Source organism: Hyla sarda, chromosome 2 (genome assembly GCF_029499605.1).
Source record: "Hyla sarda isolate aHylSar1 chromosome 2, aHylSar1.hap1, whole genome shotgun sequence".
In the NCBI taxonomy this organism is placed as follows: Eukaryota; Metazoa; Chordata; class Amphibia; order Anura; family Hylidae; genus Hyla; species Hyla sarda.
The window spans coordinates 178,447,217-178,468,242 of NC_079190.1; the positions used below are offsets into that span (position 1 = coordinate 178,447,217).

The window sequence follows — 21,026 nt, forward strand, 5'->3', positions numbered from 1 at the left end:
TCTCAGAAAGCTTTAGACAGAAGAGTGATAATTCCCACTCAAGTAAAAACCCATCTAAGATGGTGGACGTTCAAGAAAAACTTAAAGAAGGGAGTAAGTTGGTTTCAGTCAAACCAGTTACTCATAACAACGGATGCCAGTGCAGGGGGATGTGGTGCTCACTCAGAGTCTCGAGTAGTCCAAGGAAAGTGGGATCCACAGACAGCAAGAAAATCTTCAAACTTCAGAGAGCTACTGGCAATATGGATGACACTCCAAGAGTTAGAGATCTGCAAAAATCGCCATATCCTCATTTACTCGGACAACATGACTGCAGTGGCCTTTATAAGGCGTCAGGGAGGTCCAGGGTACACAGCTCTCCAGTCAATTTCGCATCAAATATTTTCTTGGGCAGAAAACAAGGTGCTTTCTATCTCAGCAGTCCATCTCAAAGGGGTCTGGAACTTGGAGGCGGACTTCCTGAGCAGACACATATTAGACCCAGGGGAATGATCTCTAGCTCCGTGGGCATTCAGGATGATTATAGAGAGATGGGGGGTCCTCAAATAGATCTGTTTGCAACCAAGAGAAATCACAAGGTGAATCTATTCTATTCCCTAAATCCAAGGGACTCTCTGTTAGCAGTAGATGCATTAGCTCAGGATTGGACATTCAGTATGGGATACGCATTTCCTCCCCTGCCGCTAATATCTCGGGTCCTTCAGAAGCTAATGAACTATCATTGCATTCTAATCCTAGTGGCTACATACTGGCCAAAGAGGAGCTGGTTCTCTCTATTAAAGACTCTGGCTGTAGAGGATCCCATCTGCCTTCCTCTTCAAAAGAATCTGCTGTCCCAGGGACAATCCTTTCATCGTCAGATCAAAAACCTCAGCTTGACAGCATGGAAATTGAAAAGTCCATTCTGCTGAAGGAAGGTTTCTCTGAAAAGGTAGTAAATACCCTTCTATCTAGCCGTAAAGATACTACCTCTAGAATCTATACTAAAACCTGGAAGAAATGTATCTCTTGTTGTGGGGATTCTTTTTCTATCAACACTCCGGTGATTCCTAAAATTCTAGACTGCCTTCAGCAGGGATTTGATTTAGGTCTTTCCCCTAGTACCCTCAAAGTACAGGTTTCTGCTCTCAGTGCTCTCTATCATGTAAAATTGGCTGATAACATGTGGATTTCAAGATTTATTAAAGCGTCCAGCAGACTCAGACCTAAGACTTTAAATATCTGTCCTCAGTGGAATTTAAATACAGTTCTAGCGGTTATTCCTTTGGATCCCTTTGAGCCTCTGGATTCTATTTCTGAAAAATTTTTGACTCTCAAAACTATTTTTAATCGCCATCGCTACAGCTAGGAGAGTAGGTGAAATTCAGGCTCATTCTATCCGAGAGCCTTATCAGAATTTTGGATGACAAAATCATTTTTAAGCTTGATCCTAACTTCCTCCCTAAAGTTGTTTCTACCTTTCATAGATCACAGGATATTGTGATTCCATCCTGCTGTTCAGATCCAAAAAATGACTTAGAAAAATCATAGTCTTTTGAATGTTAGAAGAGCTGTTCTCATCTACATTGAAAGAACTAGTCAGTGGAGGAAGGATGACAATCTGTTTATTCAGTTTGCTGGCCCTAATAGAGGCAAGAAAGCCTCTAGGAGTTCTATAGCCAGATGGATTAAGACCGCAATTTCAGAGGCTTATGTGGCCAGAGGAAAAGCCCCTCCTAGACAATTGAAGGCCCATTCTACTAGAGCAATTTCCTCATCATGGGCAGAGAGAGCCGGAGCTTCTGTAGAACAGATTTGCAAAGCTGCCACTTGGAAAAACCTTCATACTTTTTCCAGACATTATAGAGTTCACATCTTGTCTTCTGAGGATATGGCCTTTGGACGTAAAGTTCTCAGTGCTGTAGTCCCTCCCTAATAAATTCTTTGGCATTTCTCATGGGTGCTGTCGTGGAGACGTGGGGGGAAATGGTGAAATATACTCACCGATAATTCCTTTTCTGGAAGTCTCCACGACAGCACCCATACAAAACCCTTTGGTTTTTATTATAGTGTTTTTTGGTGCACTTTTTTTCCTTCGGTGTTCTTTATAAATACACTGGTGTGGACAGGAAGGGGTGGGGAATTTAACTTCAGTGTTTTTTTTTCCTGTCCCAATCGGGAGGAGGAGATAATCTCATGGGTGCTGTCGTGGAGACTTCCAGAAAAGGAATTATCGGTGAGTATAATTCACCATTTTTGCTTAACCCCTTCCCACCCTAGGACGTACGCATACGTCCCAATTGCTGATATGTTTCCTGCACAGCACGATGCACTGCAGAAGATCAGCGGCCGGGCCTGGCTGTCGATCACAGCTGCTAAGACATGGATCGCTCTGTTCTCGGCAGCATTAACCCCAAAGATGCCGTGATCAGCCCTGATCACGGCATTTATAGGACTGACAGGAGGAGGGGGCTCCCCTGTTCACCAACAACAATCCTGTGATGCGATCGAGGGCTCCCATTAGTTGCCATTGATGGCCTCCTGTCTGCTTAGTATGGCAACCTGTGAGGTCCAGCCATAGGCTGGATGGCACAGGCTGATTGTGAGTGTGATACTGATAGTTGTACTGCCACGCAGTATAACAGGTAAAAAGTGAAAAAAAAAAAAAAAATGTAAAAAAAAAATGCCCCTTTCCCAATAAAGCCTTATCACCCAAAAAAAAAAAATTATGGCTGTCAGAACAATGCAACATAAAAAGGGGTAAAATTTGATTTTGTAGTGAAAAGAAAAAAGAACATATAAATATGAATTGGGTATCGCCTTAATCATACCGACCCACAGAATACAGGTAACCTTATTTTTACCACACTGTAAACACCATAAAATTTTAAAAAATTTTAAATGTCACGAAAAAAACAATCTCTGAATCTATTTGTTCAATAAAAGCATTTCAAAGTTATTACAATTTTAAAATGCGACACACCAGATTTGAGACACGCCAGATTAACAAAATGATGCTTTGTCATTTAGGTAAAAACAGGGGGCGTCCTTAAGAGGTTAAGTCTCACTAGGAGACCGTTTATAAGCAATCATCAAATTATTGCTTAGAAATTATTAATCATACTGATCATGCAATGTTATGTAGTGTGAATGTAGCCTCAATGGCACCTTATGCTATTAGAATATGCAAATGTGAGTACAGATAATCTATTTTATTCAGCAGTTTATTGTTTTTTTGGCATTTCTTCAGGCTTATGGTCCGTTTGGCCCTATTTTGGGCAAGAAGGTAACGTTCACATGATCGTAACTCCCTGCAAGTTATGCTACCATTGATTTCAATGGGTCTGCCGGCAATCTGCCTCTATTGTGGACTTTTGGCTGACCCATTGAAGTGAATGGCAGTGGAACTTGCACCAGATTTCTTGTGTGAACGTACCCTGAAACAGTTTTACAACTACTGGAGGAGATTCATGAAGTGCTATAAAAGTTGACTAGTTGCCCATAGCAACCAATCAGATTGCTTTTATTTCTCAAATGCCTTTTCAAAATTGAAAGAAGCGATCTGATTGGTTGCTACGGGCAACTATCCTTTGTTTATTTTATTTATTTTTTTGCAAAAGTTTTGATGAATCTACCCCACTGTGTGTGTAAACATAGCCATATTTGCATGTTCATTTTAGATTTTTCATCCTCAACCACCTAAAAAAAAGAATATTAAAATCGCGAAATTTCTAGTTATCATAACAATTTTTTTTTTTTTTTTGAGTAATGGGACCATTTTAAAACCTCATTAATGTTTTTGGAACTGCTGCTACATGAGTGATAGCTGGTTAACAGGCTTATACCTCTATATACACACCACCATTTACCAGACTTAAGTGTCACTTGTAGTGTGATCTTTATTCTATGTTTTTGTACTCTGCCAGTTTCTTAATAGTAGGAAGGAAGTTTGTGAAAACAGAAGTCTTGTTTCATCGAAAACTAAAAGTATACAATGAATACCCTGCTCTATTAACTGGTGAAGTAACTTATTTAAAGGGAATCTGTCAGTAACTTCACACTGCCCTATCTGCATGGAGCATACAGGATGTATTGCAGGCATTCTGATAATATCCAAGGGACACTAAGTACAGCAGGGTGCAACTCCCTCCACAGCAGTTATCTGTCTTCCTACACCAGTGTTTCCCAACCAATGTGCCTCCAGCTGTTGCAAAACTACAACTTCCAGCATGCCTGGACAGCCGAAGGCTGTCCAGACATGCTGGGAGTTGTAGTTTTGCAACAGCTGGAGGCACATTGGTTGGGAAACACTGATCAACACGCATTATAGCACATACATCAGTGGCGGCTGGGCAAAGGCAGTGGATTCTAATGAATTTCTACAGAAAATGAACCTACTTGGTATGTACGCTGCGTGCAGTAATGTCCAAATGATTAAATATAACCATATTTATCCCACATGAAGAATGCTGTAGGCTTAAAGGGGTACTCCGATTTTTTTTAAATCAACTGGTGCCAGAAAGTTAAACAGATTTGTAGATGACTTCTATTAAAAAATCTTCACCCTTCCAGTACTTTTTAGTAGCTGTATGCTGCAGAGGAAATTCTTTTCTTTTTTCATTTATTTTTTGTCTTGTTCAGAGTGCTCTCTGCTGACTAGAGCAGGAGAAAATCCCCATTACAAACCTATGCTGCTCTGGACAGTTCCTGACATGGACAGAGGTGTCAGCACTGTTGAAAAGACAAAAAAGAAATTCAAAAAGAAAAGAATTTCCTCTGTAGCATACAGCTATTAAAAAGTGCTGGAAGGGTGAAGATGTTTTAATAGAAGTCATTTACAGATGTGTGTTTAACTTTCTGACACCAGTTGATTTAAAAAAAAAAAAAAATTCCACCGGAGTACCCCTTTAACTCCTTGGCATTCACATGCCATGTGCATCTGAAATCTGTTACTTGTCCTACTCTTGCTGTATCCTGCACTTTCACACAGAAAAGCAGAAATGTGAACACTGCCTAAGCTGACATCTTCAGTTCAATAAAACATTGTTTTTTTACCACTGATTTAATTTGAGCCTTTTAAAACACCTTTCCATAAAATGTGACAGATTTGGTGTACCTTATGCCATAATAGCCTTACATTGCTTATTGATTGCCTCATTTATTATGATAAACCAGTGTTTTCCAATCAGAATGTCTCCAACTGTTGCAAAACTACAACTCCCAGCATGCCCGGACAGCCGTTGGCTGTCTGGGCATGCTGGGAGTTGTAGTTTTGCAACAGCTTGAGGCACCCCAGTTTAAAAAACACTTTGGTAAACCCTTATGCATCTTGGTCGATAAGAAAGGGGTGTATGGCTATGTGGCAAAGGGGATAGGTCTTGCATGCCAATTATTTCTATTAAAAAAATCTTAATCCTTTCAGTACTTATTGGCGGCTGTATGCTACAGAGGAAATTCTTTGCTTTTTGGGATTTCTTTTCTGTCTGACCACAGTGCTTTTTGCTGACACCTCTGTCCATGTCTGGAACTGTCCAGAGTAGGAGAACATCCCCATAGCAAACATATGCTGCTCTGGACAGTTCCTAAAAACAGAGGTGTCAGCAGAGAGCACTGTGGTCATAACAGAAAAGAAATCCAAAAAGAGAAAAGAATTTCCTCTGTAGTATACAGCTGTTAATAGGTCCTTGAAGGATTAAGATTTTTTTAATAGAAGTAATTTACAAATCTGTTTAACTTTCTGGCAAATTTCCACGGAGTACCCCCTTAAAGACACTTTTTATTTTATTTTAGCCAGTACAGAGGAATTGTTGTTTTTATATTAATGTGGCATTTTTCTGTTTCGTCCTTAGGCTGGATTAATTGAAGCAAATGGAGAGCTGAAAGTTTTTGTAGATCAAAACCTTAGTCCGGGAAAAGGTAAGATAGCAAAATATTTGGAACTCTTATTATTGGCATGTTTGGAGATGACAGAGCCTGTTGAAAAGAAATGTGCTTCATGTGTCTGCCTGTTCAGAAAACAGGTCCTTGTTTGGTTTTTCTTTTTCTTCAGTTGGGATCATTTCAGATGGATTGCTACAGATATCGGACAAGGCTTGCCTATTGCTTCAGTTGTAATATGCAAGGTTCACGTGTTCCTTGTGGATCCTGGGTTGTCAGTGATGGTGTATATCGTGTGATACAGTAGCAGCACACTTAGGCCCCTTCCTGTAAAAACCTCCGTTATTACTCCCGGCAAAAAGCTTTGAAAACTGGCGTCCAAAAAAAATCCCATTCATGTCAATGGGAATTTTTGACCATCCTTTTGCATCAGGTATGTCTGTTTTTACTAATGTCTGTTATTTTTGCCGGCACAAAAGACGGTGCATAAACAAATTTTTGGTCCGGGAAAAATAATGGTCCAAAAACAACCTTTTAAAATTTTACATTGCAATCTATTGGAAACAGGTGTAAAAAAATAAACAAAAACCAACAAAGAAAAACATCCATTATAATCCATTATTGTGTTTATTTATTTTTTAATATCCCTTTTCTGTACTGAGCATAAAAGGTTTAAAACAAATGGATTCTAAATGGTAATTACGGAGGAGCAACATCAGGTTTTTAAGAAAAAACCCATTTAAAAATAACGGATGATGGTCGTCGGTTATCGTCCGTTATTACCAGTTATTGCATCCAGTTATTTTCATCCGTTATTGTAAAATAACGGCAGTAAAAAAGCAGGATGATACCTGTAATGTGAAAGGGGCCTCGGTCTGGAAAATTTTTTTGGACAAGCCTTTATTTTTTTTATTTTTTTTTGCACTAAAACAGTTGATAAATTTATTGAGACCTGCACCTCTCCAATAAATTTGTAGCAACTTATTCCAGTGCAGTTTAGCTCTAGACCAGTGTGTAGAATGACAGTCTTTACTAAATCAGCCCCATAATTATCTTTTTTAGTTACTTTCTTAAACACACAAAACATAAAGGGTTACTTAGGCGGTAGGGTGTTTTTGTGTGTGTGTGTGTGTGTGTGTTTTTTTTTTCTTCCTTCTTCTTATTAGACATATGCCCATTTATCTCTGCTATAAAAAGAAAATGTTTTATTTACCTCCCCTAGGACCTTCAGTACCCTGCTCCTGGCCTCCAGTGCCGTCCTCTCCCTGGTGCTGGTTGATCCGTCCCAGTAAAGCTCAGCCACTCGCTTGCCGCAGCAGTGTCCCACCTCAGCAGTGTGTGACCTTTTGATATGTCTCACTAGCTGAGACAGGGCACAACTGTGACCATTGATTCACTGAGCTAATGTGCCAGGTTGACCAAAAGGAAGAGGATCGCAGCGGAGGCTGGCAGCAAGATACCAGTAAGACCCTGATGTATTCCAATATATATATAGATTTTTTTAAGGTATTGGATCACAGCTTATTGAAAGTTTATGGCAGTGTTTCCCAACCAGGGTGACTCCAGGTGTTAAAAAATTACAACTCCCAGAATGCCTGGACAGCCGAAGGCTGTCCAGGCATTCTGGGAGTTGTAGTTTTGCAACATCTGGAGGCATCCTAGTGGGGAAACACTGGTCTATAGGTTGCTTTAAATGTAAATTAGATTCTAACCTGCTAATGGGGCATGAGCTAGTGATTACCCGTGTACCTTATTAAGCCTCCATGCTGGGCTGTTTTTGTGTAGCATTATTTTTATGCTTATTATGTTGTTAATTGCACTAGGGGGGCATTACTTTCCCCCTACGTGCACTGATCCATGCAAGTGCTGCTGTAACAATCACTCCTCATTAAAATTCATTTAGCCCTCAAATGACAAGCTGCCTTGAGTTATGTCACTGTGGGTCAGATGAATGTTTCTGCGGAGGCACTATTCCAGCAGTGGGCAGATTGGTACACCTAGGGATAAAGTGCACTAAATTGCCTAGTTAACATGTAAATAAAAATGAAAGGAATTATCTGGCAATTTTATTTCTTTTTCAACGTGTCATGGCTGTCTGAAAAAAAGGAAAACTGTATGTACCGTACCTCCCCTGGGGGACACCGCTGCGGCCAGTGATTGGCTATGTCTTGTACAACATCAGTACCAGATAGTTAGAATTCCAGCAATTTTTTTTTTTTTATTTGGACTATGCTACAGGGGCTGTAAAGTTAGTGTAGTTCATAATATGGTGTCTGTACCTGTGTGTGACGGTTTTCTCACAATTCTCCTGTGATTTTCACCCCACTATTTATTTTTACCAGCATACAAAATTACTGTTGTCTCAGATTTTTCCCAGATTGCAATGCGGCCGAGACCTGACTCACTAGTCAGCTGATGACAGGAGCCTGTCTGCTTTAATGGGTGGAGGGATCAATCTGCAACTAATGCAACAGCTGGAGGCACTCTGATTGAAAACCACAGGTCTTTTGTTTCAATGGGTGTGGTGGCTGATGGTTGAGAAGGAGGAAAATGGCATTGTGGGAGCTGTCAAAAAAACATAATTTCTCAGGAAATACAAGTTCACAAAAAACTAGCTACAGTGTTATGGTAATCTCACAACATAGCCATTTAGCCCCAAGACAAGCACAGATCCTTGCTAAGCATGTCCATTACCGTCTGCCAGGTACGTACTGAAATCGCAAGGATCAGAAGTACAGCCTGTGCATATTGGCAGAAAATGTATTAACCTCTTAAGGACCAGGCACGTATGAGTACGTCCCTGCACCCTGGGTCTTAAGGACCAGGCACGTACTCATACGTCCGTGGGATTTTCGGGGACTGGACCGGGGTGACTACTGATATCTATCAGCAGGCATCCCGCGCAAATGCCCAGGGGGGTCATCAGTTTGGGCATGCTGGGAGTTGTAGTTTTGCAACAGCTGGAGGGCTACAGTTTGAGACCACTATATGGTAGTCTCTGAACTATAGCCCTCCAGATCTTGCAAAACTACAACTCCTAGCATGCTCACACAACTGTTTGCTGTCTGGGCATGCTGGGATTTGTAGTTTTGCAGCATCTGGAGGGCCACAGTTTGCAGTGGTCTCTATACTGTAGCTCTCCAGATGTTGCAAAACTGCAAATCCCAGCATGCCCTTCGGTGATCAGTACATGCTGGGAGTTGTAGTTTTGCAACAGCTTGAGGCACACTGGTTGGAAAATATTGAGTTGGATAACAGAACCTAACTGAAGGTTTTCCAACCAGTGTGCCTCCAGCTGTTGCAAAAGTACAACTCCCAGCCTGCATGGTCTGTCAGTACATGCTGGGAGTTGTAGTTTTGAAACAGCTGGAGGTTTGCCCCCCCATGTGAACGTACTGGGTACATTCACATGGGCAGGCTTACAGTAAGTTTTCTGCTTCAAGTATGAGCTGCGGCAAATTTTTCGGCGCAGCGCAAACTCCTAGCAGGGAACTCACTGTAAACCTCCGCCAGTGGGAATGTACCCTAAAAACACTACACTAACACATAATAAAGGGTAAAACACTACATATAATACACCCCTTGCACTGTCCCCCCCCCCCCCCCCCCCATAAAAATTATAAAACGTATTGTACGGCAGTGTTTCCAAAACGGAGCCTCCAGCTGTTGCAAAACAACTCCCAGCATTTCTGGACAGCCACTGACTGTCCAGGCATGCGGGGAGTTTAGCAACAGCTGGAGGCACCCTGTTAGGGGTATTCTACGCCAGTGATTCCCAATGTCCACCCCTATGCAATCCCTAATTCAGTCCTCAAATGCGCATGGCGCTCTCTCACTTTGGAGCCCTGTCGTATTTCAAGGAAACAGTTTAGGGCCACATATGGGGTATCTCCGTACTCGGGAGAAATTGCGTTACAAATTTTGGGGGGCTTTTTCTCCTTTTACCCCTTATGAAAAGGAAAAGTTGGGGTCTACACCAGCCTGTTAGTGTAAAAAAAAAAAAAAAAAAAATTTTACACTAACATGCTGGTGTTGCCCTTTAATTTTTATTTTCACAAGAGGTAAAAGGAAAAAGAGACCCCCCCCCAAATTTGTAACGCAATTTCTCCTGAGTACGGAAATAACCCAGATGTGGGCGCAAAATGCTCTGCGGGCGCATAACAAGGCTCAGGAGTGAGAACGCACTATGTACATTTGAAGACTAAATTGGTGATTTGCACAGGGGTGGCTAATTGTACAGCGGTTCTGACATAAAACGAAAAAAAAAAACCAACATGTGACCCCATTTTGGAAACTACACCCCTCACGTAACTTAACAAAGGGTATAGTGAACCTTAACACCCCACAAGTGTTTGACAAATTTTCGTTAAAGTTGGATGGGAAAATGAAAAAAATTATTTTTTTTCACTAGAATGCTGGTGTTACCTTAAATTTTTCATTTTCACAAGGGAAAATAGGAAAAAAGTAGTAACCCCATTTCTTCTGAGTAAGAAAATACCCCAAATGTGGATGTAAAGTGCTCGGCGGGTGAACTACAATGGCGGGCGCCATTGGGATTTTGAAGAGAAAATGTGTCCGGAATTGAAGGCCACGTGTGTTTACAAAGCCCCCATGGTGCCAGAACTATGGACCCCCCAACATGTGACCCTATTTTGGAAACTACACCCCTCACGGAATGTAATAAGGGGTACAGTGAGCATTCACACCCCACAGGTGTCTGACAGATTTTTGGAACAGTGGTTCGTGAAAATGAAAAATGTAATTTTTCATTTGCTCAGCCCACTTCAAAGATCTGTCAAATGCCAGTGGGATGTAAATACTCACTGCACCCCTTATTAAATTCTGTGAGGGGTGTAGATTCCAAAATGGGGTCACATGTGGGGGGTCCACTGTTCTGGCACCACGGGGGGCTTTGTAAATGCACATGGCCCCTGACTACCATTCCAAACAAATTCACTCTTCAAAAGTTCAATGGCGCTCCTCCTCTTCTGAGCATTGTAGTTCGCCCGTAGTGCACTTCAGGTCAACTTATGGGGTACCTCCATACTCTGAGATGGGGTTACAAATTTTGGGGGGTATTTTCTGCTATTAACCCTTGCAAAAATGTGAAATTTAGGGGGGAAACACACATTTTAGTGTATTTTTTTTTTTTTTTTTTGCATATGCAAAAGTCGTGAAACCCCTGTGGGGGGTATTAAGGCTCACTTTATTCCTTGTTACGTTCTTCAAGGGGTCTAGTTTCCAAAATGGTATGCCATGTGTGTGTGTTTTTTTTTTTTTTTTTTTTTTTTTTTTTTTTTTGCTGTTCTGGCACCATAGGGGCTTCCTAAATGCAACATGCCCCCCGAAAGCCATTTCAGAAAAACGTACTCTCCAAAATCCCCTTGTTGCTCCTTCACTTCTGAGCCCTCTACTGCGCCCGCCGAACACTTTACATAGACATATGAGGTATGTGCTTACTCGAGAGAAATTGGGCTACAAATACAAGTATAAATATTCTCCTTTTACCCCTTGTAAAAATTCAAAAACTGGGTCTACAAGAACATTCGAGTGTAAAAAATGAAGATTGTGAATTTTCTCCTTCACTTTGCTGCTATTCCTGTGAAACACCTAAAGGGTTAAAACACTTACTGAATGTCATTTTGAATACTTTGGGGGGTGCAGTTTTTATAATGGGGTCATTTATGGGGTATTTCTAATATGAAGACCCTTCAAATCCACTTCAAACCTGAACTGGTCCATGAAAAATAGTGAGTTTAAAAATTTTGAGAAAAATTGGAAAATTGCTGCTGAACTATGAAGCCCTCTGGTGTCTTCCAAAAGTAAAAACATGTCAACTTTATGATGCAAACATAAAGTAGACATATTGAATATGTGAATAAAAAAATAAAAATTTATTTGGAATATCCATTTTCCTTACAAGCAGAGAGCTTCAAAGTTAGAAAAATGCAAAATTTTCAATTTTTTCATCAAGTTTTGGGATTTTTCACCAAGAAAGGATGCAAGTGTCCACAAAAATTTACCACTATGTTAAAGTAGAATATGTCACGAAAAAACAATCTCAGAATAACAAAAAGCATTCGAGTTATTAATGTTTAAAGTGACAGTGGTCAGATGTTCAAAAAACGCTCTGATCCTAATGTGTAAATGGCCTGGTGCTTAAGGGGTTAAAGGGGTACTCCGGTGGAAAACTTATTTTTTTAAAGAACTGGTGCCAGACAGTTAAACAGATTTGTAAATTACTTCTATTAAAAAATCTTTATCCTTCCAGCACTTATTAGCAGCTGTATGCTGCAGAGGAAATTCTTTGCTTTTTGAATCTCCTTTTTGTCTTGTCCACAGTTTTCTCTGCTGACACCTCTGTCCGTGTCAGGAACTGTCCAGAGTAGCATAGGTTTTCTATGAGGGCTTTCTCCTGCTCTGGACAGTTCCTGATACGGGCATCAGATGTCAACAGAGAGCACTGTGGACAAGACAAAAAAGAAATCCGAAAAGAATGTCCTCTGTAGCATACAGCTGCTAAAAAGTACTGGAAGGAAAAATATTTTTTAATAAAAAATTCTGTTTAACTTTCTGGCACCAGTTCATTTAAAATTAATTACATTTCCACTGGAGTACCCCTTTATATTTCTTATTGTAGAACCAATAGGCAATCAGTAACAATTTTAAGAAAAATATTACAATATAACTGCCTGTGCAAACATCTGCTTATAACTATTAGGCCTTATGTGTACTCCAAAGCACAACTAGGAAAAAAGGGAAAATCTTAACTAGAGAGAGAAAAATAGTCACTCCAGCCAGTACATAATGAATATATACTAACATTAGCACCAAAAGGTGTTCACATATTCTGTCAGTATCATGGATGAAACAATCATTCCACTAAATATGTAATACAGAAAGCAGGGAACACATACATACTAAACAAAAAATAATAAGCAATGCACTGTGCCAGAGTGACTCCTCCCCACATTTCCCTAAATTTCTTATTGTTAGACAAAAACTATGCAGAGGGGAGAGATAATAATGGTAATCATTGCCCCTGCCCGATTAGTCCATAGCAGCAGGTTGTATTCTTCTAATCTGCTGACGGCTTCACTTTAATACCTTACTAATAGTTATTAATCTGTCCGCACAGTGGCACTGTGTTCCACCGCATGTATGTGCTGCTAGCTGCTATGTGCAAGAAATAGAAATCCTGATGTAATTATTAATTTACACGGTTACCTTTTACTAAAGTTGTTATTAAGCTGTTTAGATTCTTTTATAGTTACAATGAATTACATTTAATGTGCTGTATATGCACACTAAAGAACCTTCTTCACATAGGACACACATGCAGGGCTTATTCTACAGTGCTGTTGTAGAAGAACTCTTCATGGCTGCTGTAAAAGGGTCTATTGGCTGTTGAAAAGAAGGCAGTATATTTATAAAAGATAACTAACTTTAACCTTTTAATGCTGGATATGGAGTCACACTCAAAAAAGTGGAAAACCACACTACAGGCTGATCCAACTTTGATGTAATGTCCTTAAAACAAGTCAAAATGAGGCTCAGTAGTGGTGTGTGGCCTCCACGTGCCCGTATGACCTCTGTACAATGCCTGGGCATGCTCCTGATGAGGTGGCGGTCTCCTGAGGGATGTCCTCCAAGACCTGGACTAAAGCATTTGCCAACTCCTGGACAGTCTGTGGTGCAATGCAGCGTTGGCAAGACATGATGTCCCAGATGTGCTCAATTGGATTCAGGTCTGGGGAACAGACGGGCCAGTCCATAGCATTAATGCCTTCCTCTTTTCAGGAACTGCTGACACACTCCAGCCACATCTAGCATTGTCTTGCATTAGTAGGCACCCAGGGCCAACCACACCAGCATGCGGTCACACAAGGGGTCTGCGGATCTCATCTCAGTACCTAATGGCAGTCAGGCTACCTTTGGCAAGCACATGGAGGGACAGCACAGCTTTCATCTGTGAAGAGCACAGGGCGTCCGTGGTGAATTTGCCAATCTTGCCAAACGTCCCCCCCCCCCCCTGTTGATCTCTGGCCCTCATACCACCCTCATGGAGTCTGTTTCTGACAGTTTGAGTGCACACAAACTTAACTACAAATGGCCGCCATCTTGTCTAAATTAGATGATGCTCTTGTATAGTTCAGTACATATCAGATGCAGTATTTCAGCAGAGAGAACCAATTAACGCATCATACACAGGTTATAAATCACAGTTTTTATTATACCCATGTAGTGGTTGCAGATGTCAATCTCTCACATGTATATCTTAGCACGCAGTAGTTCCAACATGCATTGTAGCAATAAAAATTGATATACTGATGCTGATCAGAGGCTCCCCTTATAATGCCCGAATAAAATAATTCTCATACACTCCACAATATGTTTTCACCATGTAGTTCATGTCAGGAGCATGTCCTATAGATTTCTGCATACTGGCCTGCCAAAAGTGCCTGTGCATAGCAGCTCGTACTGTCCATATCGAAGCAACAGTGTGTCTTTAAATCTCCAAAAGAGCATGTGCAGTGCAACTTATTATAAGACACACAAATCTAACACCGAAAAACCTGTTTTCCAAGGCATTTCTCCGTCCATACAGCTCATCAAGATGGAGGCAGATAGATTACAATTCTAGTTATCCTCTATCCTCAGGATAGGGAATAACAATCTGATTGCAGGGGGTCTGACAGATGGGGCATCCTCACAAGCTCCAGAATGGGAAATGGTCTCCTCCGAGAACTTGGAACGAAGCCCCCTCTGAGGAAAGAGCATCAGTTGGGTGTGCAATATACCACTTCATTCATTCTGTATAGGTACTGCCATAGTCAAGCACAGCGTTTGGTGGCTCCCATTTAAAAAGCTTAGCTGCCCTTTTCCAATCCACTCTAAATGCAAATGCATGAGATGAAACTAGAGGTTTAGAAAATAACATAAAATAGACAACCTTTTTTTTTATGTCATTCAAATGTCCTCATCATAAGGTCATTACAGACATTCAAATGGCTACAATGAAGATAAATAGGCGTAAACTGAAGCATTTTATGAAAATAGCCATGCCTAATGCACAACAATTTCTAAAAAATGTACTGTCTGATAACTATCTATGGCTACAGTTATGGCCATAAATGTTGGCACAACTGATTTTTTTTAATTTTTTTATTTTTTTTAAAGAAAACAAAGTATTTCTCACAGAGAAGGATTGCAGTAACACGTTTTCCTATACACTTGTTTATTCCCTTTGTGTGTATAGGAACTAAACTAAAAAGGGAGGGGAAAAAAAGCAAATTGGACACAGTCGCACCAAACTCCAAAAATGGGCTGGACAAAATGATTGGCACCCTTTCAAATTGTGGAAAAATTAGATTGTTTCAAGCATGTGATGCTCCTTTTAACCCCTTAAGGACTCAGTGTTTTTCTGTTTTTGCATTTTCATTTTTTCCTCCACCTTCTAAAAATCATAACTCGTTCAATTTTGCACCTAAAAATCCATATGATGGCTTATTTTTTGCGCCACCAATTCTACTTTGCAGTGACATTAGTCATTTTGCAAAAAAAAAATCCACGGCGAAACGGAAAAAAAATCATTGTGTGACAAAATTGAAGAAAAAATTTCATTTTTTTAATTTTGGGGGCTTCTGTCCCTACACAGTGCATTTTTTGGTAAAAGTAACACCTTATCTTTATTCTGTAGGTCCATACGGTTAAAATGATACCCTACTTATATAGGTTGCATATTGTCTTACTTCGGAAAAAAATCATAACTACATGCAGGAAAATTTATGTTTAAAAATTCTCATTTTCTAACCCCTATAACTTTTTTTTATTCTTCCGCGTACGGACCGGTATGAGGACTCATATTTTGCGGCGTGTTCTGAAGTTTTTATTGGTACCATTTTTGTATTGATCGGACTTTTTGATCGCTTTTTATTCATTTTTTCATGATATAAAAAGTGACCAAAAATACACTATTTTGGACGTTGGAATTTTTTTTGCACGCACGCCATTGACCGTGCAATTTAATTAACAATATATTTTTATAGTTCGGACATTTTGGCACGCAGCGATACCACATATGTTTATTTTTATTTCCACAGGTTTTTTTTTTGTTTTTTTAATGGGAAAAGGGGGGTGATTCAAACTTTTAATAGGGAAGGGGTTAAATGACCTTTTTTCACTTTTTTTTTCACTTTTTTTTTTTGCAGTGTTATAGCTCCCATAGGGACCTATAACACTGCACACACTGATCTCCTATGCTGATCCCTGCAAAGCCATAGCTTTGCAGGGATCAGTCAGATAGGGGCTCGATTGCTCAAGCCTGTAGCTCAGGCTTGGAGCAATCAATCCCCGATTGGACGCCGCGGAGAGAGGTAAGGAGACCTCCGCCTGCGTCCCAGCTGATCGGAACATCGCGATTTTATCGCGATGTCCCGATCAGCCCGACTGAGCTACCGGGAACCGTTTGCTTTCGTTTTCAGACGCGGCGGTCAACGATCGGTGCCGCACACTGTTAGCCCAAGGTCCCGGCTATCGTCAGCAGCCGGGACGACCTGGTGTGATGCGGGGTCACGGCGTGACCCCGTTTTTCACACCGGGACTGGGGTTAGGGCGTACAGGTACGCCCTAAGTCCTTAAGAGGTTAAACTCACCTGGGGCAAGTAACAGGTGTGGGCATTATAAAGATCACACCTGAAAGCAGATAAAAAGGAGAGAAGTTCACTTAGTCTTTGCATTGTGTGTGTCTGTTTGCCACACTAAGCATGGACAACAGAAAGAGAAGAGAACCATAATTGTGGGAAAATATGAACAATCTCAAGGTCCATCTCCAGAGATCTAGATTTGCCTTTGTCCACAGTGCGCAACATTATCAAGAAAAAGCAAGACTACATTTTGCCAAAAGGATTTGATTAAGCCAAAATCCTTCTGGGAAAACGTCTTGTGGACAGATGAGACCAAGATAGAGCTTTTTGGTAAAACACATCATTCTACTGTTTACCGATAATGGAATGATGCCTACAAAGAAAAGAACACAGTACCTACAGTGAAATATGGTGGAGGCTCAATGATGTTTTGGGGATGTGTTGCTGCCTCTGGCACTGGGTGCCTTGAATGTGTACAAGGTATCATGAAATCTGAGGGTTACCAACGGATTTTGGGTCGCACTGTACAGCCCAGTGTCAGAAAGCTGGGTTTGCGTCCGAGATCTTGGGTCCGGCAGGACAATGACCCCAAACATACGTAAAAAAGCCCCCAGAAATGGATGGCAACAAAGCGCTGGAGAGTTCTGAAGTGGCCAGCAATGAGTCCAGATCTATATCTCATTGAACACCTGTGGAGAGATCTTAAAATTGCTGTTGGGATAAGGCGTCCCTCCAATAAGAGAGACCTGGAGCATTTTGCAAAGGAAGAGTGGTCCAACCGGCTGAGAGGTGTAAGAAGCTTATTGATGGTTATAGGAAGTGACAGATTTCTGTTATTTTTTCCAAAGGGTGTGCAACCTAATATTAAGTTAAGGGTGCCAATAATTTTGTCCAGCCCATTTTTGGAGTTTGGTGTGACATTATGTCCAATTTGCTTTTTTTCCCCTCCTTTTTTGTTTAGTTCCAATACACACAAAGGGAATAAACGTGTGTAGCAAAACATGTGTTACTGCAATCATTTTCTGTGAGAAATACTTAAATTTTCTTGAAAAATTTCAGGGGTGCCAACATTTACGGTCATGACTTTATCTATTTACTTATCCCCCTGAGCCGCCTTTGTTTTGCCCTGTTGTCCTTGATTACGCCCAATCTTGGGACATCCACTGAGATGGTCAGACATGCCCAATTCAGTTGCATATTGCTTGTTAGTCTCTACTGCAGTATTTCCCAACCAGTGTGACTTCAGGTGTTGGAAAACAACTCCCAGCATGCCTGCACAGCCTTGGCTGTTCCGGCATGCTGGGAGTTGTAGTTTTGCAACAGCTGGAGGCACCCCAGTTGAGAGAAACTGCTCTACTGTATATGCAAGCAAGGGCAGGTGTGGGAAATTGTGCTCTGTTGCATGGCAACAGCAGGGTTATAGTTCATAGGAGAAAGCAGGAAGTGACCAGATCCATGGGGGAGAACAGTACAGGGATGTAGGGCATTTTACCTCAGTGAAAAAATGACATTCACTCTCCTTTTACATATATGTATTTGGTATATATCTGATTTGACTAACTATTCTTTTGGAGGGTGGGGGGACACCCTCTGAATAAGAACATACCCCTCAGTCTCCACACAGATAGGGATATACAGGTGTATGTCTTTAATGTCTACAGAAGACTGTATTAGTGCTGTCTTTTGTGGATATTAGGGCCCGGACCAGTTGTACAATGACTATTGGCTCACTGCTTGCCACATGTAGAAGTATGTACTCAAGTTACAGCTGCTGCTTGTGGACAAAACCATGTTCCCGTGTGGTGGGTGATGCCTGGTAATGTAAGTTTTACTATCCTGTTACTACCTTTTTAAAAGTAGAGTTTACAGCAGTTTTGGTTCATTATAAACATTGGCAACCCCTATGAAAGATGTGGTGTCATCTCTCTCATGTAAGCCTTTATCTTTATCATGCGTGCTCATGTTAGTGGAATGTACACAATAGAGGAGTAATAGGCTGTCTTACAACTCTGACATCCATGATCTTCCAGATACAATGTTTAAAGGATAACTGTCAGCTTGCTCCCGCGGTACTGGCTGGTAGTGCGGGGGACGCTGATCAGTTTGATGGTTACCATGCCCGGCCAAAATCTTCGGTTTTCTGTATATTCTAATTTGGTGCTAACTGGCACAGGCGGGGTCACTGGCACTCTGATGTCAGTGACGCCGGCAACAGCGCCGCCCAACTCATCATACTCCTCCCCTCCCTACGCCTCTTCATTACAGAGCGGGGAGAAGAGGTAGGGGAGGAATGTTGATGAGCTGGGCGGCGCTGACGTCAGAGTGCCAGTTAGCGCCTAAGCACAGCATTATTAGCCTGTTCTGCCAATAATCAACTTATGTAACACAGTCCTAACTCTTATTTCTATTTTGTGCAACCCAATTCTAAATAAATTGCTACTGAAATGCATTACCAGCAGGTCATCTGCAGTCATTGTTTTTGGTTAATTTGTAGGTGTAGTGTCGTTGTTGGCTGTTCATCAATCTTCTGTCGGAAAACAGCTGTTACCCAAAACATTTGGACAGTCCAATGTTAACATTTCTCAACAAGTGGTAAGCAATTTCTTTTAATGTGGATGGTAATAACGTAACATAGTTTTCCTATACTGTATTGCACTTTATTCAGTCTGTCCATAGTAATTGTGGCTGCCTTTTTAATTAGATCAATCTGGGCCAACTCTCTGGATTTACCTGTAACCACCAATCACAGCTCTGCTTTGATTTAACCAAAGCTCGTTCAGCTATGAAAACTGAGCTGTGATTGGTTATGGGCCAAACAAGACATTTTGGTTTAAGGCACATTGATAAAACTGGACCAGAATATATACCCCTTGAAATGCATCTGTCAACTCCATTTCAGTTAGGGCATTAGGAGATGTAACATATATTGAGGCTGTTTGGGAATTCCGGCGACCAGTCAGAGAGGCTGGACGACACTTGAAGCATATCCTCCTTCCTGCTGTAAGCATGGATCCTGTATGTTGGACCAACATGATTGACATACCGGCTCCATACTGAGAGCAGGTGGCATGCCTCTGTGAGAGTCCACTGTTTGCTGGAATTATCAGACAGCCTGAATATCCAGTTGCACTTTAAGGGTCTATTCACACATACAGTATTCTGCGCAGATTTGATGCGCAGGTTTTCAAGCTGTGTTCAGTCAGTCAGTTTACATTGAAATCTGCGGCAGATAATCCTGTGCATCAAATCTGCTCAGAATACTGTACATGTACAGGCAGGTAGTGTGTCTGATACTGATGACAGCCATACTCTCATATCTACGATCCATGCTCTGGTTTTCCTGGTACCTTCATCTGTTCCCTTTGTTTGGCCAACAGGCTTGAGACACGGGCAGAGCTTTGTGACGTTACCACTGCTGGGCCCTGCTGCACGCAGGCCTAGGAAAACAGCAGCGGTGATGTCAAAGCTCTGCCGTTGCCCAAAGCTTGTCGGCACCGATGAGTTTTCCTTTAAGGGAAACTCCAACAGTTGAGAACTTATTTCCTTTTCTGTGGGTATTGATTGTGGTGGGTACTACTGCAGGGACCCCCTCTGTTCAACTGTCCTTGTGCATGGAGCACCTGGTCGACATGCCCCATCCATGCACCTCTATAGGAGCACTGGCATTTCAGTAAAGATGCATGTGAATTCAGTGCACTGTAGGGCTGCACGATATATCGCAAAAGCAATCAAATCGCGATTTTTGCTTTTTGCGATATAGCAATACGGTCCCCGGGAAAACATGTGATTATCTGCTCAGGCTGGCTCCCAGTGGTTCCCAACCACGGAGCCTCAAGTTGTTGCAAAATTACAACTCTTAGCATGCCCGGACCGGCAAAGGCTGTCTGGGCATGCTGGGAGTAGTTTTTTCGCAACAGCTGGAGGCCCCCTGCTAGAAAAACACTGAGCTAAGGGCGCAGGGAGAAAAATAAAAAAAACCTTCTGCTCACCTAGTCCCGGTCCCTGCAGATTCATCTGTGCGCTCAGGAGTTTCCTCTCTTCTTAGTACAGGCAGTAGGACCTTTCCTTTTCAGCCAATCACTGGCCGCAGTGGTGTCACGTGTCAAGCCAGTGATTGGCTGATGATCTTGTACTGCAGCAATACACTAGGTTTCCCGGGTCCCGCGGAAGATTTGAAATCCGCCTGGGAAACCCAGTGTATTGCTGCATTATAAGAATACAGACAGAAAGGGGTGTGTGTGTGGGGGGGGGGAGGGAATGTGACAGAAGGGAGATGTAAAATAGGTGGTGGGCATAAAATGGGTAGGTAGACGTGAAATGGAGGTGATTGGACATGAAATGGGGGGGGATTTCACAAATTATTATTATTTTTTTTAATTATATCGCATCGTATATATCGAAATCGCAATATTTAGGCCCAAAATCACAATTGCACATTTTTCCAATATCGTGCAGCCCTAGTGCACGGGAACAGTCTGGTCCTGTTCTGGAGATTTTCGTGGATGGGGGCTATTGTACAACCCA

General features: G+C 41.6%; 1 protein-coding gene across 5 annotated transcripts in view; it reads left to right on the forward strand.

The window, feature by feature from the left end:
* The window catches only part of TFDP1 (transcription factor Dp-1), a 99,668-nt gene that overhangs the window by 19,242 nt on the left and 59,400 nt on the right, over positions 1 to 21,026 (forward strand). For all 5 annotated transcript variants that reach the window (XR_008888577.1, XM_056555829.1, XM_056555828.1 and 2 more), the window contains 2 exons: positions 5,829 to 5,895; positions 18,997 to 19,094. Coding sequence is in view for 4 of the 5 variants with exons in the window: in XM_056555829.1 (XP_056411804.1) it covers positions 5,829 to 5,895; positions 18,997 to 19,094 (165 nt within the window). In the remaining variant the exon portion in view is untranslated. The remainder of the gene's footprint in view (positions 1 to 5,828; positions 5,896 to 18,996; positions 19,095 to 21,026) is intronic.